Source organism: Lithobates pipiens, unplaced genomic scaffold (assembly GCF_037356315.1).
Source record: "Lithobates pipiens isolate NorthernLeopardFrog02 unplaced genomic scaffold, aLitPip1_a1.2 Scaffold_23, whole genome shotgun sequence".
NCBI classification, from domain to species: domain Eukaryota; kingdom Metazoa; phylum Chordata; class Amphibia; order Anura; family Ranidae; genus Lithobates; species Lithobates pipiens.
The window spans coordinates 272,006,655-272,021,135 of record NW_027507785.1 but is presented as its reverse complement, the minus strand read 5'-3'; the positions used below and the strand labels follow the sequence as shown (position 1 = coordinate 272,021,135).

Genomic DNA, 14,481 nt, shown 5'->3' with positions numbered 1-14,481 from the left:
CCAGGACCCGGTAAATTCTTCTAATACCTTTAATGTCCGAACTTTAAAAAAATAAAGTTTATATTCAAAAAACTATGGGAATTCAAAACATGCATTTAAGTGCTGGAAGGTTTTGATGGGTCTGAGTGTCACTGTACTGTGGTATAGGGGACCACATTTAGATCTCCAGTGCTGAGATCTATTATTTAATCGATTTATATTCAGTAAGCAGCTTTACATGTCTGGTTTTACTCAAGCACTGGAATACTTTCAGAATTGGGCACTTTAATCAATTTTCATCACTGGATTTCATTAACAGTGGTCTGCCTATGTAAACAAGGCAGTTTGACATTCTGCCAGTAGGGAAGGAATGGATCCTGTGTTTCTGAAATGGTAAAGAGGGTCACCTTTTAGCACAAAGTATGTAGGCAAGGGTCATACTATCTGCCACGACGTGTGGGGGCATGGGTGTATGCAGTACCGCATGTGGCCAGATGTGTGGGGGCGCCGGAGACACTCTGAGACATTTAGAGACGATTGGAGAAACTCGAGAAAGGACTGTCTCCGAGCGTTACCAGCGCCCCTGCACCTCTGGCCAAATGCAGTACTGCACAGCCCAGCGGCTTGAATCCTGCTCGCCTTGCGAAAGAAGGCTCGCAGCTTGTATTGCGAAACGCTCGTAAACCACGATACTCGCAATCCGAGGTTCCACTGTACTTGTTTATTATGATCATCAGCTCCATCTAGAGGCCATAGTTCTGTATTTTCCCGATTCACTATATTCTTTACGAATAATACCATTTAGCCTGGAGAGAAAATAACTTAGTAGCATTTTATTTTATCCTCATTCTCACAGAACAAATTTATATGCAGTTTAACAAATTCTACAAATTATTTGTAAATACACCCCTATAGTATATTTTTTATGTACATGTCTATACCTCAGATTAGGAGGCGAGACATCTGAAGAAGTAACGAGAGATAGAGGAATTTGATTCCAATATAGAGACAGACTCTTCATATTAGGAACAGTATAGGATTTACTCAGATGAAACTGCATTGTATGTAATTGCTACGGAATTTTACTGCATATATATCAAAGCAGGACAATGGCTTAAGCTGTTTTAAACGTGCATCTAAAAACAATAGGCAGGCATAGAGAAATAACTATGCCCTTTATCCCCTTCATGAATTTATGTTAAAATTGTGTTTTGCCTGACTTTCTTTATTGAAGCTGCATGTGTATGTGATTTATATTATTCCTATATGAAGCCTCACGACCCTCTAGTGTGCAATGCTGGCACTACAAGACATTTTGCCAATCACTGCATTGAATGTATAAGTACAATTTTACTACCAAGACAGCATTTAACTGTCATGTCATTCAGTGTTACAGCTTCATCATATTTCTCGGAGATGCTTCCTCCCACTTGCGGGAAAGTTCCTGAAATAAATGAGAGCAGTTCAGTTTGTCAGACTACCTAAATCAGTTCACTCACATGTTTCAGGTGAATTTACTGCCAATGCTAATAAGGAGCAGATATGTCTCTTGCAGACAGCTGTTTAATATGCACAGGAAGATGCCTTATAGTTCTTACACAACAGCCGTGTACACATTGTACCCTCAGAGGTTTATCTAGAAGAATGTTTACAATAGCTGTAGACAGAGCATTGTCAATGGTGTCACATCATCTAATATCAGGATTAATGAGATAGGGCATCTGAGATAAAACTAAGAAGAGACAATTCTGCTGTGACAGTGTTCCCAGGCTGATTCTTATAATATCATTCATAGTTACCAAGAGCAATGCCCAATATTGTTTTATGATGGTTTAATTCTGTGGTCTCCAAACTGAGCCCAGGGGGCCAGATGCTTTGCTTGCCTTTATCCGGCTCTTGGGGCACTATTCCTCTCACTGACACCAACAATAGGGCATAATTCCTGCCACTGACACCATCAGTGGGGCATTATTCCTTCCACTAACACAAATGGTGGGTCACTATTCATTCCCCTGATACCAACAAAGGGGCATTATTTTTCTTACTGACACCAATGTTGGGTCACTATTCCTTCCACTGATACCAACAAAGGCCGCGTACACACGGGCGGATTGTCTGCCCAACTAAGTTCGTCAGACAATCCGACAGACAGTCCGTTCAACTTTTGAATGAACGGACTTGACCACACACGATGAACAGACAGTCCGCTGAAAACTTGCACGATGACATGTACAGCACGTACGACGGGACTAGAAAAACGACGTCCAATACACTGCAATGCAACCTTCGGCCGTGTAAATCCTTTCTGAGCATGCGCCATACTTAGTCCATCCAACTTGCCTACACACGAGTGGACTGTCCGCTGAAACCAAGTTTGGACGGACAAAACCAAGTTTGGACGGACAAAATTACGGAAATTCCGAAAGACTAAGTCCGTCAGATTGTCCGCTGAAAAAGTCCGCTGAAGCCCACACACGAGCGGATTGTCCGCTGAAACACGGACTAAGTTGGGAGTAACTATTAAGTAGGATCCTTCTAGTGTAGGAGGCTAGTTACATTTAGTTTTTGATCCTTTAATCGAGGGAGCAGTAATTGTTTGATTTCTTGTTTAATTGCTTCCCCCTCTTCTGGAAAGAGCTTCCAGAACTTAAGGTGGAAGATTCAAAATAATCAGCTTGAATATTGATAAGGTTCCAGGCAGTCCCTGGGAGGCGTGTCCAGAAAAGGCAGGAATGGTGATAAATAGTCTGGGACACTGGACAGCAGAGTTCCTTCTCCCAGGAGGGTTCCAGAGCCAGAGGGGCTGTTGCCTGGTCTGGAGGGGTGCTGTCTCAATCACTGGACCATGTCTAGAGGAAGCTGGAAGGTGGCAGCTTTCCTGGGGACTTGTGCGTAAATACCCTGAACTGACCTCTGTGACTGTGTAGTATTCTGGAAGTTGCACTGGGTACTGATAGTTGTGCATCTGTGCAAGGTAATCAGATGCCAAAAAGACTTGCCATATGGTTTTCATTTGTGAGGCCTTAGTGAAGATCCAGCTATTACCAGCGACCCCTAGAGGGGTAGTGTTACAATTCATTCACCTGATACCAATGATGAGATATTGTTTACTCCCATTGACGCATGTGCATTTTTTACTCACTAGCTTGTTTACTGACTATGCTTCTGTTTGATCCCTACCTTTTTATCCACTACTGGACCCCAGCTTGCTCTCCTCCTAGTGGGGCGATCCTGAGGACTGCAACCTGGTACTAACACGCAGCAAAAACCATCTCCCCCATCAGGAGCTCTGGTGAACACTGGTTAGTACTTAGACTCCGCACCTCTTCAGGTGAGCCTGCGTTATTCACCAGGGTGACTGCCCTTGTACCGATCCTTCTGGTCGGTGGTAGTTATGCTACTGCTATAGCAACTGGTCTTTGAGCCTGACCCCTGATCGTGACCACAGTAACGTAGCCACCTCAAGTGCAACAGTGAGTAGTAATAAAATGTAATCTACTGAAAGCTGGAACTACGTATACTGCCAGAGCACATATATGGCTGCAATGCTAGTCTTAGGCTGACTGGGTGTGCACTGTCTAATAGAAAAGGAGGATGGTAGAGGAGGGGGGGGGGGGGCAGAGTAAAGGTGGTTTAGATTATCGCAGTCTAGGTTTGGAATGTGCGGTATGGAGTGCAGTATGGGTGCAATATGGATTGGGTACACTTATTGTCGAGCTGTCAGTGGCTTATTTCCTGCTAGCAGTATTAGAAGTGGGCAAATGGCCCTCTCACCAGTCCCCAGGGGGCTCCCTCAGTCTCTCCTGAAATGCCTCCAGTGAACAGCGATGGGAAGTAGAGGGTGAGTGGATGCACTAGTCCCCTTATGGTAGTGGTGCAGATGCTGTAGGGGGTGCTGTGTTGCCCCTAGGTGTCCTTACTCCCAGTCTCAGGCTTCTATTTCCGCTGGCATGGTGTCCCACTGGCAAGTGAATATTCAGACAAAGAGGCTCTCTCTTTAACTCCTTCAGCGCCATGAGGAAGAACTTTTCCGGGCAGTTAAAATCATCTCTCCACTACTTGTACTGCACAGCGCGTATTGGGATCTGTAGTGTAAGGAGTCCATTCGATCCATTATATGGCTGCCATCTCAAACTGCAACTCCCAGGATTCACATAGCTCACCATAGAAGTCTATGGGCTTGCTTGGCTTAAGCTCTCCCCCTGCTGGCTGGAGGAGAATGGTGCAGCATAACATCAGTATCTCAGTGGAGGGAGAGAAGAATAAAAGACTTCTCGTACTTCATATTTCTGTAGCCCAGCAATTAGCTACATATTCACCCTCTCTGTTTTTCATGTTTACTGTTATCACCAAAATTCTAAATGAAAGAAAATCTAAAATGTTGAGTTGTCCCCAGAATAGTAATAAAGGGGAAATCTTCCAATGGGGACACTAGTTTAGGTGAACTTGATGACATGCAGGGAATATCTCACTTTGGGTGGATTTCCTCTCACTTCCTATTTTGGCTGTGAAAGAAAGTGAAGGGAAATCTCCCAAATGAGATACATATGGCAAAAAAAAAATCAAAACTGACAGGGGTTATACTTTTTGAGTTCAAGCCACTTTTAAATGGACCTATGGTCTACTAACATCTAGCTACCCCTAGGTGGTTTCTTCTGGTGCTAGGGCCTCAACGCTGCATGATGCCTGGATTCTGGCAATTGGTAAACCTGCATGCTTTTTCAGGTAAAATGCCACTGCAAAATAGGGTGAATAAACACAAAATAGGTTTGGGTTAACCACTTGGATCTTGGGTGCCCTTTAAAATGTCACTGGAACAGTAGCTATTTGTCCCAGCACTGCTTTCAAAGGGCAGCAGGAATCAATGTCTCTGCAGTGTCTAGCCATAGTTTCAGACTGGATAGTAACAGCTGGAATCCAGAACTTCTAACGTTTTGCGATTTTTTTTTTTTTTTTTTTTTAAAGGGTGGTTGAAGTGGCCAACACTATCTTGCAAAAGAATTAGTCACCTGCTCTCTTGGCTTCAACTTAAACCCTTTGTTCATTAAAGTACGGGAATCCCATATGATTAATTTTTTTCCTGCAGCTGCAAGCCTTGATTACCGATCACCAGATAACTACTTATTGTAAACATATTCCTCCAGATGAAGTCATGTGGGAGGTGGCGAAACTAGTAGAGGTGGAGCCTGACGGTAGACTTTTATCGCAACTGCTTGAGACTGCTCTGATTCTTATCAATGCTTTTAATTTTTTAATAAATGCGAGTTTATTGCTAGCTGGGATGGAGAAGTTTAATTTTTAATCCCTCGGATACTGCACTATAGGAGGCACTTTTCTTATCTTTTCTATGTATTTCTGCATCTACCGGACATTAATGTGAATTATGGTTTGAAGCAGCACAGTAGATGGAACCTATGCTAGCCATAGATCGTTTTTTATATTCCTTGAGTACAGAGGATCCTTTGGAGGGATTATTGGCACTAAGTGCAAGGCATGTTTGACCCCTTGGGGTCAGGCAAAGGAGGTGAGCGAGCATTGCATGTGGTGGTGGAAGCACTCTGGATAAGGAGGTTTTCTGAAGAATCATCACTTATATTTTTCATATCAGTTATATCAGTTGAAGAAATTATTTCTGCTTTATTGTTTGGACTTTTTTTCATTTCATTATTTCTGCTTTATTGTTTGGACTTTTTTTCATTTCACGTAATCATATAATACACAGTCAGTTGTGGTTTTCTTTTTCTATAGATTGTTATATTGCAGTGCTGTCACACTTTTCATTTTTTATACTTATTGTAAACAGATTTTCCACTCTAGCAAGGTTCATCACCCGCTAACAGAATTTGAACTACTGTATTCTCTTGCAGAAACACCCAGACATACTCTATTCAAAGTCTATAAATTACTCCAGCTCCTTCATTTGGAAGATACTTTACCCTTTATGACAGCTTGGAACAGGGACCTGGGATTTGAGCTCACTCCAGAGGATTGGTACAAGGCCTTCCTCTTTACTCACAAATCCTCCATCTCGAGCTATGCACAAGGAAAAAAATTTGAACCCCTTACGAGATGGTACTGGGACCCAAATTCCATCCATTGTATCTTTTCTTCTTCCCTCGATACCTGATGGAAGTGTGGAGCTACCAGAGGTAATTATCTTAATATCTGGTTTGGGTGTGACAAAATTCTTCCCCTTTGGCAATCATTTTTCACCATTCATAATAATTTATATGGTGTCTCTCTCTCTCTCAACGCCCCCAAAAACCGAATTACTTTCCATGCTCTCTGGGTCAGCTGCACAAACAAAAAACTCAGCTCCTACAGCACTTTCTTTCAGCGAGTAGACAGCTGATCTCTCAATATTGGAGGCCAACAAACACTTCTCCCACGGGGGAATTGGGTTGGCATTGTAAATTATCTTATGAGGATGGAGGAATTACTGGCCTTCAGTATGGACACCCCCTCTAAGTTTTTCTCCTTGTGGACAGTGTGGATCCTGTACTCTGATTCGGATGCCCTAAAAAATAGGCTGTAAATCCTTAGTATAACCTACCTCTGCTTTTTTCTTCTATCATGTATTTTTTAATCCCATTTCTTCACAGCGTGACAAGACTATGACATTTTCACCACTATATATTGCTCAGGTACGAACCCCCCCCCCCCCCTTTCTTTCTTTCTCCTTCCCTTGCCCTTTTTTTTTCTCACTTTACTCATAATTCCCAAAGCCTGATACATTCTATGAGTTTTTTTCCTTCAACCCAGCAGTGATTTCCGCTGCTGGGCTGTTGTGTTCTAACAAAGGGACGTGGGGGACGCCCCCCGCCAAAACACATCAACCGGGAGTCGCTCAACTGCTGGTTTTTCAGCATTCACCCGACAGAAGCCGCCCAAGCGGCCATTTATTTTTAAACCGGCCGATGTCTCCCAACATTTGGCCTGTGTGTACGGTGCTTTACCCACAACACATACTTTGTCAATTGCGATTATGCCATATATGGTGTATAAAACAATGCATGACATTATTTTATGGAGTTCGGTTTTCAGTGATACCTGATCACTATTGATCTGTTATTGACCTTCTTTTCAAACATTGTACCCACGGAATGACTGTACCTTTTTGACATTTGCCTCAGTTATGTGTTAATAATATTTTGTATGTACCACCTTTTTTCCTTCTTGCAAATGTAATAGTCATATTAGAAAATACATTCAACCTTTGCAGTTCAGATGTAGACTTTTAATTTGCTATATATGTGTATGTTCTCATAATAAGCTTGTTGGAGCAAAAAAAAAAAAAATGCAATAAGATAAGGTTTTTCAACATATCCAGTCTATTCTGCCACTGACAAGCCACTACAAATTGTTCTTGCTGATAACCCATAGACATGACATTGTATCCCAACCTCGCAAAAAAGAGGCGGAAGACTATTATCTAACAGCTATGAATATCTTTACACTTGGCTTATCACCCATCCAAAATCATTCCCATATTTGAAAGAGCTAAATTCAGCAGCTTTGAAAAAAGTTGTGTTATGTTTACATTTAGCAAATAAGTTTTTCCTGTAAGACTATGAACAGATAAAGGTTTAGCATCTCTGACCTGAAATGTCTTTGTTTTCCTGTTTTATCCTGCCAGATATCTGCAGGCTACAACCACTGTTAAGATTGCAATTATCCCTGGCCTACTCGCTGTTAGTCAATTTAGATAAGAATTCAAGTGAACAAAGAGATATGTATCTTCAGAAGCTTTTGAGAAGAACAAAAGCAACAATTAATACCCCAGCACAAACCTAACAGTTTGATATCTGTCTTAACAAATCAGTGAGCTTCAATGGCAGAAATTATTTTATTTGTCTGGGAAAAAGAGCTTTGTGTTTTCACTATCAAAATAAATGCACCCTATTTCGTCATACAGTATTTCATTTTATTACGTGAATGATTTGAAGACAATAGTTACTTTTTGTAGATTCTTTTTTTTTTTTTTTTTTTTTTTTTTGGGGGGGGGGGGATATATTGTGTTTTTTAATTATTTTGTTTTTGTTTTGTTTTGTTTTTTCATTTTCATTTTATGTTGATAGTGCTTTTTTAAAGTGTAGGGTACTCAAAGTTCAGCATTAAGGTAGTTCATAGACAGTGCAAATTTATTTCCTGCAATGACTGGAGGCACAAAATAAATTCACACTATTCCCCCATCAACACAGACAGTGTTGGTGGTAGAGGGCAGCAGAAGCAGTCCCTGCAGCCTCTTGCGATAATCACAAGGCTGGTTGTACTCTAGTTGATCGATCGCTGAGCTTGGTACATTCAGCATGCCCATTAATGGTTCGAATCTCATCAGTTTTTCGGGCTGAACCAGCTGAGATTCAAACTATCTATGATCAACCTTACTTGTTATCTGCCATTTATTCCTGGAACTGCCTCATTGCAGCATGCCTCTGCATCATTTAAAGGGTAAAAAAAGCAAGATCCAAGAAGATTTTGTACCTAAAACACCTCATTTCACTCACATTCACTGCACCTCCAATGCCCATATATAAAATAAAAGTTAGGCATACACTGATTAGACTTTTTATCATTGATTAAAACTATCCTGCCAATGGCCGATTTTACTCTACTATATCCTAATTCTTGTAGTAAAGCCCCAGCCTGTTTTTTGTCTCTAGTAAATTTGGGACCAGCCTAACAATTACAATTTTTCCTGGTGTTGGCAAATTTTACACTGCTGGGTTATCAGACGTCTCTTGATTTTTGCAGTAAAACACCTGCCTGTATGCTTTTTCTCTACTACGATTTGGGCAAGTCTCCCTCATTAATAGCGTCCTGCTGCTGGTTAATTTTACACAACTGCAGAATCTGATTGTCTTTTTTTTGGGGGGGGGGGGGGGCACACATTGTTCAGGTCCTCTTTAAGAACCGATGCTCTGTTTAGTTTCTTACCTTTACTTATGTCTTCAAATTCAAGCCACAGCTGTCTCTGAACTTGCCGATTGGGATACCAGATCGAGCATGTTTCCTCAAACCCATATACTGCCTCCTGAATGTAATGGTTTCCAAACTGTTCTAAAAGTGGCATAAATTCCAAACGTGAAGTCGCCCCATCTAGTGCATGGAGAGCATGAGTAAAGGCTGGAAAAGATTAAAAAAAAAGAGAGAGAAAATTAAACTAGACATTCAGGAAACTAATAAACACATTTGCTATTTTGCTTTCTCTTTTGCCGACCACCAGATATTTGTGGTCAAATTCATCCAGAGAACTGAAAGGGATGCAGGGGAGTTTTTTTGAAGACTTTTTATAGTTCAATAAACATGAAACCATCTCTCTTTTCTAAAGGGTAAAACCTTGTGAGCTGCCAAACTACTCCCCTAAAGTGAAAATCAAAAATCAAATCAAAAAGAAAAATAAACTAAAAAACAGCTTCCAACACGTCCCACACTTCCCTAGATGTGACAATGCAAACTGATCTATCAAATGTGCTGCCGGCGGCGCGCTCCCAATGGGAGGGCGGCAAATTTAAAGGGACATACAGGTACGCCCATTTGCCTGCCTGTGCCATTCTGCCGATGTACATCGGCGTGCGCTGGTCGGCAAGTGGTTAAAATATCTATACAACTAATATACATGTGTAGCACAAATGTCATAAATAAGCAGAAAATATATCCTGTAATATAAAGATAATTAATAAATGCCAAAAAACTAAAAATAATATAATATAATATAGTGTTTGTGCTCCGTGTATTGCACAAAGATCCCTAATAATGTAGTATCCTGTGATACAAGGGTAAAGTGTCCAAAAATATATATGAATAAAGTGCATGTGCTCCATGTATTGCACAAAAATCCTTAATCCTTAAAGATAATATTTCAAAAATCCATTATGAAAACATAAAAAGTGATGATGGTGATGATATCTTCATGCAGTGTGCACACACCCTCCACCAGATGTACCCTCACCTTAAGGGCTTTATATAAAAGCCTGTGATAAATATTATTATCAACTTAAAAAAAATTCTCCTGTGTTTCCTCTTTCTTGTGGTGGCTAATTTTGGGTTAAATGCTGATACAAGGATCACTTCCTCCTGATTAAAGTGCAGATGAAAAGCCATTGCTTCCTCCTGGCTATCCTCATATATAACACTCATAACCTCCTGTCCCGGGTAGGGATGAGCCGAACACCTTCCTGTTCGGTTCGCACCAGAACAGGCGAACAGGCAAAAAATTCAGCAGAACACACAAACACCATTAAAGTCTATGGGACACAAACATGAAAAATCAAAAGTGCAAATTTTAAATTTTTATATGCAAGTTATTGCCATAAAAAGTGTTTGGGGACCTGGATCCTGCCCCAGGGGACATGTATCAATGCAAAAATGTTTTTTTTTTTTTTAAACGGGAGCAGTGATTTTTTTAATGCTTAAAGTGAAACAATAAAAATGAAATATTCCTTTAAATATCGTGCCTGGAGGGTGTCTATAGTATGCCTGCAAAGTGGCGCATTTTTTCCGTGCTTAGAACAGTACTGCAGCAAAATGACATTACTAAAGGAAAAATTGTTATTTAAAAGTGATCGTGGCTGTAATGAATTGTCGGGTCTCGGCAATATAGATAAAACTCATAGAAAAAAAGAGCATGGGAACCCCCCCCCCCCCCCAGTCCATTACCAGGCCCTTTGGGTCTGGTATGAATATTAAGGGGAACCCCAAACCAAAATTAAAAAATAAATTGCGTCGGAGTCCCCCTAAAATTCATACCAGGCTCTTCAGGTCTGATATGGAAATTAAGGGGAACCCTGCGCCAAAAAAGTTTTAAGTTCTGATTTCTACAGTATTTAGCAGAAAACAGTAAGACTTGAACATATGCAAAAAGGCAGTGCAAGTAACACTATGCTGCTATTACAGGGTAACTCTAATTTTGTTAAAATTAACATAATAAATATAATTGCTAAGTAAGCTAATTCATAATTAATATATCTATGTAATTCTACAGCCGTCTGATTTTATAAGCTGCCAAAAGATTCAAATGTTGCTTCTTTTTAGTCATGAAAATGGCATTCTGTATGCTCTATTTAGACAGAATATCCTGAAAATTGCAGGGTGTTCGCCCCACGAGCACCCTGCAATGCACTGTGCATTCTGCACCATGAGTGGGCAAAGCTTAACCCAATCAGGGCGCAGTAAAAGCTGGTTGTTAAGGAGTGAAAGCCGGCTGCAGCGTCCTTAACAACCGATGAGTCATCAGCTGTCAATGGGCTTCCTCGCTGACAGCTGAATAAAAAAAAAAAAAAAAAAAAAAAATTCCAGTAAAAATAGTAAATAAAAAATAGATTTTAAGTGCCAAAATAAAATAAAAGCGGTGTGTGGGGTCCCCCCAAAATCCATACCAGACCCTTACTTGAGCATGCAGCCTGGCAGGCTAGGAAAAAAGGTGGATGAGCAAGCACCCCCTCCTGAACCATACAAAGCCTCAACATATATAAAGAGGATATGACAAGCTCTGACCATGCCCCTACGATGTTCCTATTGGACGAAACGCTGCTTAGGGTGGAGCTCTGATGTCACAACACTATAACGGGCCAACTGCGGCATGGATAACAATTGATATCCATGACAGATTCTAGCTGCTGACATGCCTGCTTTTATCTAACAAAATGTGAGTATCCTGGCTGTTTCTTATTAAATAAATTCACCCTGGTTTTAAATACTACACCATGAGGAGTTGCCTTTTTGTATTTCATACATGCACCTATGAATTTCCATTTGGTGAGAGTACAAGCTCCAGCCATCTATGATCCAATTGAAATGGTTCTGTGGCGCTGTGGATATATCACGCTTGTTTGACCACCTGTAACTCAGTGGTCCATTTTCTTTGGTAAGAAGCCTGGTGCGTTGATGTTCAGTGGAGGATAATTTCATACTCCCCTTAGTGTGTCTCTGTCTCCATGGGTGGATCCAGCTGTTTCCCTGAACAAGGACTCTGTTTTAACACTATGGACTCTTACTTTATAATTTCATGTACTTAGCTCTGCATACGTTCATCCTTTTTGCTTATTATTGTTACTATACAATTTATGCCAGCTGCTTTATTAATGTTAGTGCAGTGATTAATCTTGAATTTATAGGGGAATGGGTGCTTTGTGCCTAAACTAAGGGACCCCCCCCCCCCCGGGCACTATATTTAAAGGAATTTATCATTTTTATTTTTGCACTTTAAACATCATTAACCACTTCAGCCCCAGAAAGATTTACCCCCTTCCTGACCAGAACACTTTTTGTGATACGGCACTGTGTCCCTTTAACTGACAATTGCCCAGTCATGCAATGTTGCACCCAAACAAAATTGACCAATTTTTTTCCCACAAATAGAGATTTCTTTTGGTGGTATTTGATCACCTCTGCGGTTTTTATTTTTTGTGCTATAAACAAAAAAAATAGCGACAACTTTGAAAAAAAACAATATTTTTTACTTTTTGCTATAATAAATACCCCCCCCCCCCCCAAAAAAAAGGGGATATATTTAAGGCACTTTTATGATTATTATTTTTTTATTAGTAATGGCGGCGAGCTACGATTTTTATCATGACTGTGCCTTTACGGCGGATTTATCGGACACTTTTGACACTATTTTGGGACCAGTGACATTTATACAGCGATACTGTGTAAATAACACTGGCAGGGAAGGGGTTAAACACTAGGGCGATCAAGGGATTAACTGTGTTCCCTCAGTGTGTTCTAACTTTGGGGGGATGGGCTCACTAGAACATGACAGAGATCACTGCTCTCAATCACTTGGGGCAGTAGATCCCTGTCATGTTGCTAAACAGAACAGGGAAATGCCTTGTCTACATAGGCATCTCCCCGTTCTGCCTCTCTATGTTACGATCGTGGGCCACCGGCAGACATGGAGTCCTAGGGCATGCTCCCTTGGTGCATGATGGGCGTGTTCCTACTAGCCCATGATTTAAAGGGGACGTACAGGTACGCCCATTTGCGCAGGCGTGCCATTGTGCCGACGTACAGTTAGATCCATGTATATTTGGAAACAGACACAATTTTCATACTTTTGGCTCTGTATGCCACCAGTATAAACTTAAAATGAAACAATCCAAATTAGTTTTAAGTGGAGATTTTCAGCTTTAATTTATGGGGTTGAAAATAAATATCAAGTATAAATTTTAGGAACTGCAACCATTTTTATACACAGCGCCTCCATTTTCAGGGGCTCAAATGTAATTGGACAAATGAATATAATCATAAATAAAATGTTAATTTTTAATATTTTGTCGAGAGTCCTGTCTGGAGCCTGTCTGGAGTCCATGGACATTACCAAAGACTGGGTTTCCTTCTTTCCGATACTTTGCCAGGCCTAACTTTAGCTGTCTTCTGTTTTTCTTTGTTTGTGGATCTTTCTGCCTTTTAGTTGTGCCTTTAGCAAGTGAAATGCATGCTCGATTGGGTTGAGATCAGGTGATTGATTCGGCCATTGCAGAATATTTCACTTCTTTTCCTTCAAAAGCTCCTGAGTTGCTTTTGCAGTGTGTTTTGGACCATTGTCCATCTGTACTGTGAAGCGCCATCCAATCAACTTTGCTGCATTTGGCTGAATCTTGGCTGACAGTATATCTCTAAACACTGCAGAATTCATCCGGCTGCGTCTGTCTTCTGTCACATCATCAACAAACAACAATGACCCAGTGCCACTGGAAGCCATGCATGCCCATGCCATCACACTGCCTCCACCATGTTTTACAGATGATGTGTGCTTTGGATCACGAGCTGTTCAGAGCCTTCTCCACACTTTTTTCTTCCCATCATTCTGGTACAGATTAATCTTAGTTTCATCCGTTAACAGAATGCTTTTCCAGAACTGGTCTGGCTTTTTCAGATTTTTCTCAAAGTCTAATCTGGCTTTTATATTCTTCAGGCTTATGAATGGTTTATACCTTGTGGTGAACCCTCCTGTATTTGCTCTTGTGAAGTCTTTTCTTGATTGTAGACTTTGGCAATGATATACCCACCTCCTGGAGAGTGTCTTTCACGTGTCTGGATTTTGTAAATGGGCTTTTCTTTAACATAGAGAGGATCCTGTGGTCATCCACCACTGTTGCCTTCTGTGGACATACAGGCCTTTTTATGTGGCTAAGTTCAACAGTGCGTTCTTCTTTGCTGTACCAAACTGTTGATTTGGCCAGTCCTAATGTTACTGCTATTTCTCTGATGGCTTTGTTTCATTTTTGAAGCCTTACAGCAGGTTCACAGCAATAGATTCCAAATGCAAATACCACACCATGAAGGAATAGCCCACACCTGGCCATGAAACAGCTTTTGATTTAATTGTCCAATTACTTTTGGTCCCTTGAAAAGGGGGGTGGCTATTCTTAAGAGAGGTAATTCCTAAACCCTTCCTCCAATTTGGATGTACATACCCTCAGATAAAACCTGAGAGTGTGCACTTTCAGCCCATATCCATTATATAACTATAGCTTGGATATGTTTTGGTAAATACCT

The 14,481-nt window shown here is 40.8% G+C and overlaps 1 protein-coding gene across 1 annotated transcript in view; it reads right to left on the bottom strand.

Annotated features, from left to right (window-relative positions):
* ASTN1 (astrotactin 1) overlaps window positions 1-14,481 on the bottom strand; it is an 846,340-nt gene that overhangs the window by 70,472 nt on the left and 761,387 nt on the right. Inside the window, exon 16 of the mRNA XM_077453189.1 lies at window positions 8,917-9,105. Within this exon, the coding sequence (XP_077309315.1) occupies window positions 8,917-9,105 (189 nt within the window). The remainder of the gene's footprint in view (window positions 1-8,916; window positions 9,106-14,481) is intronic.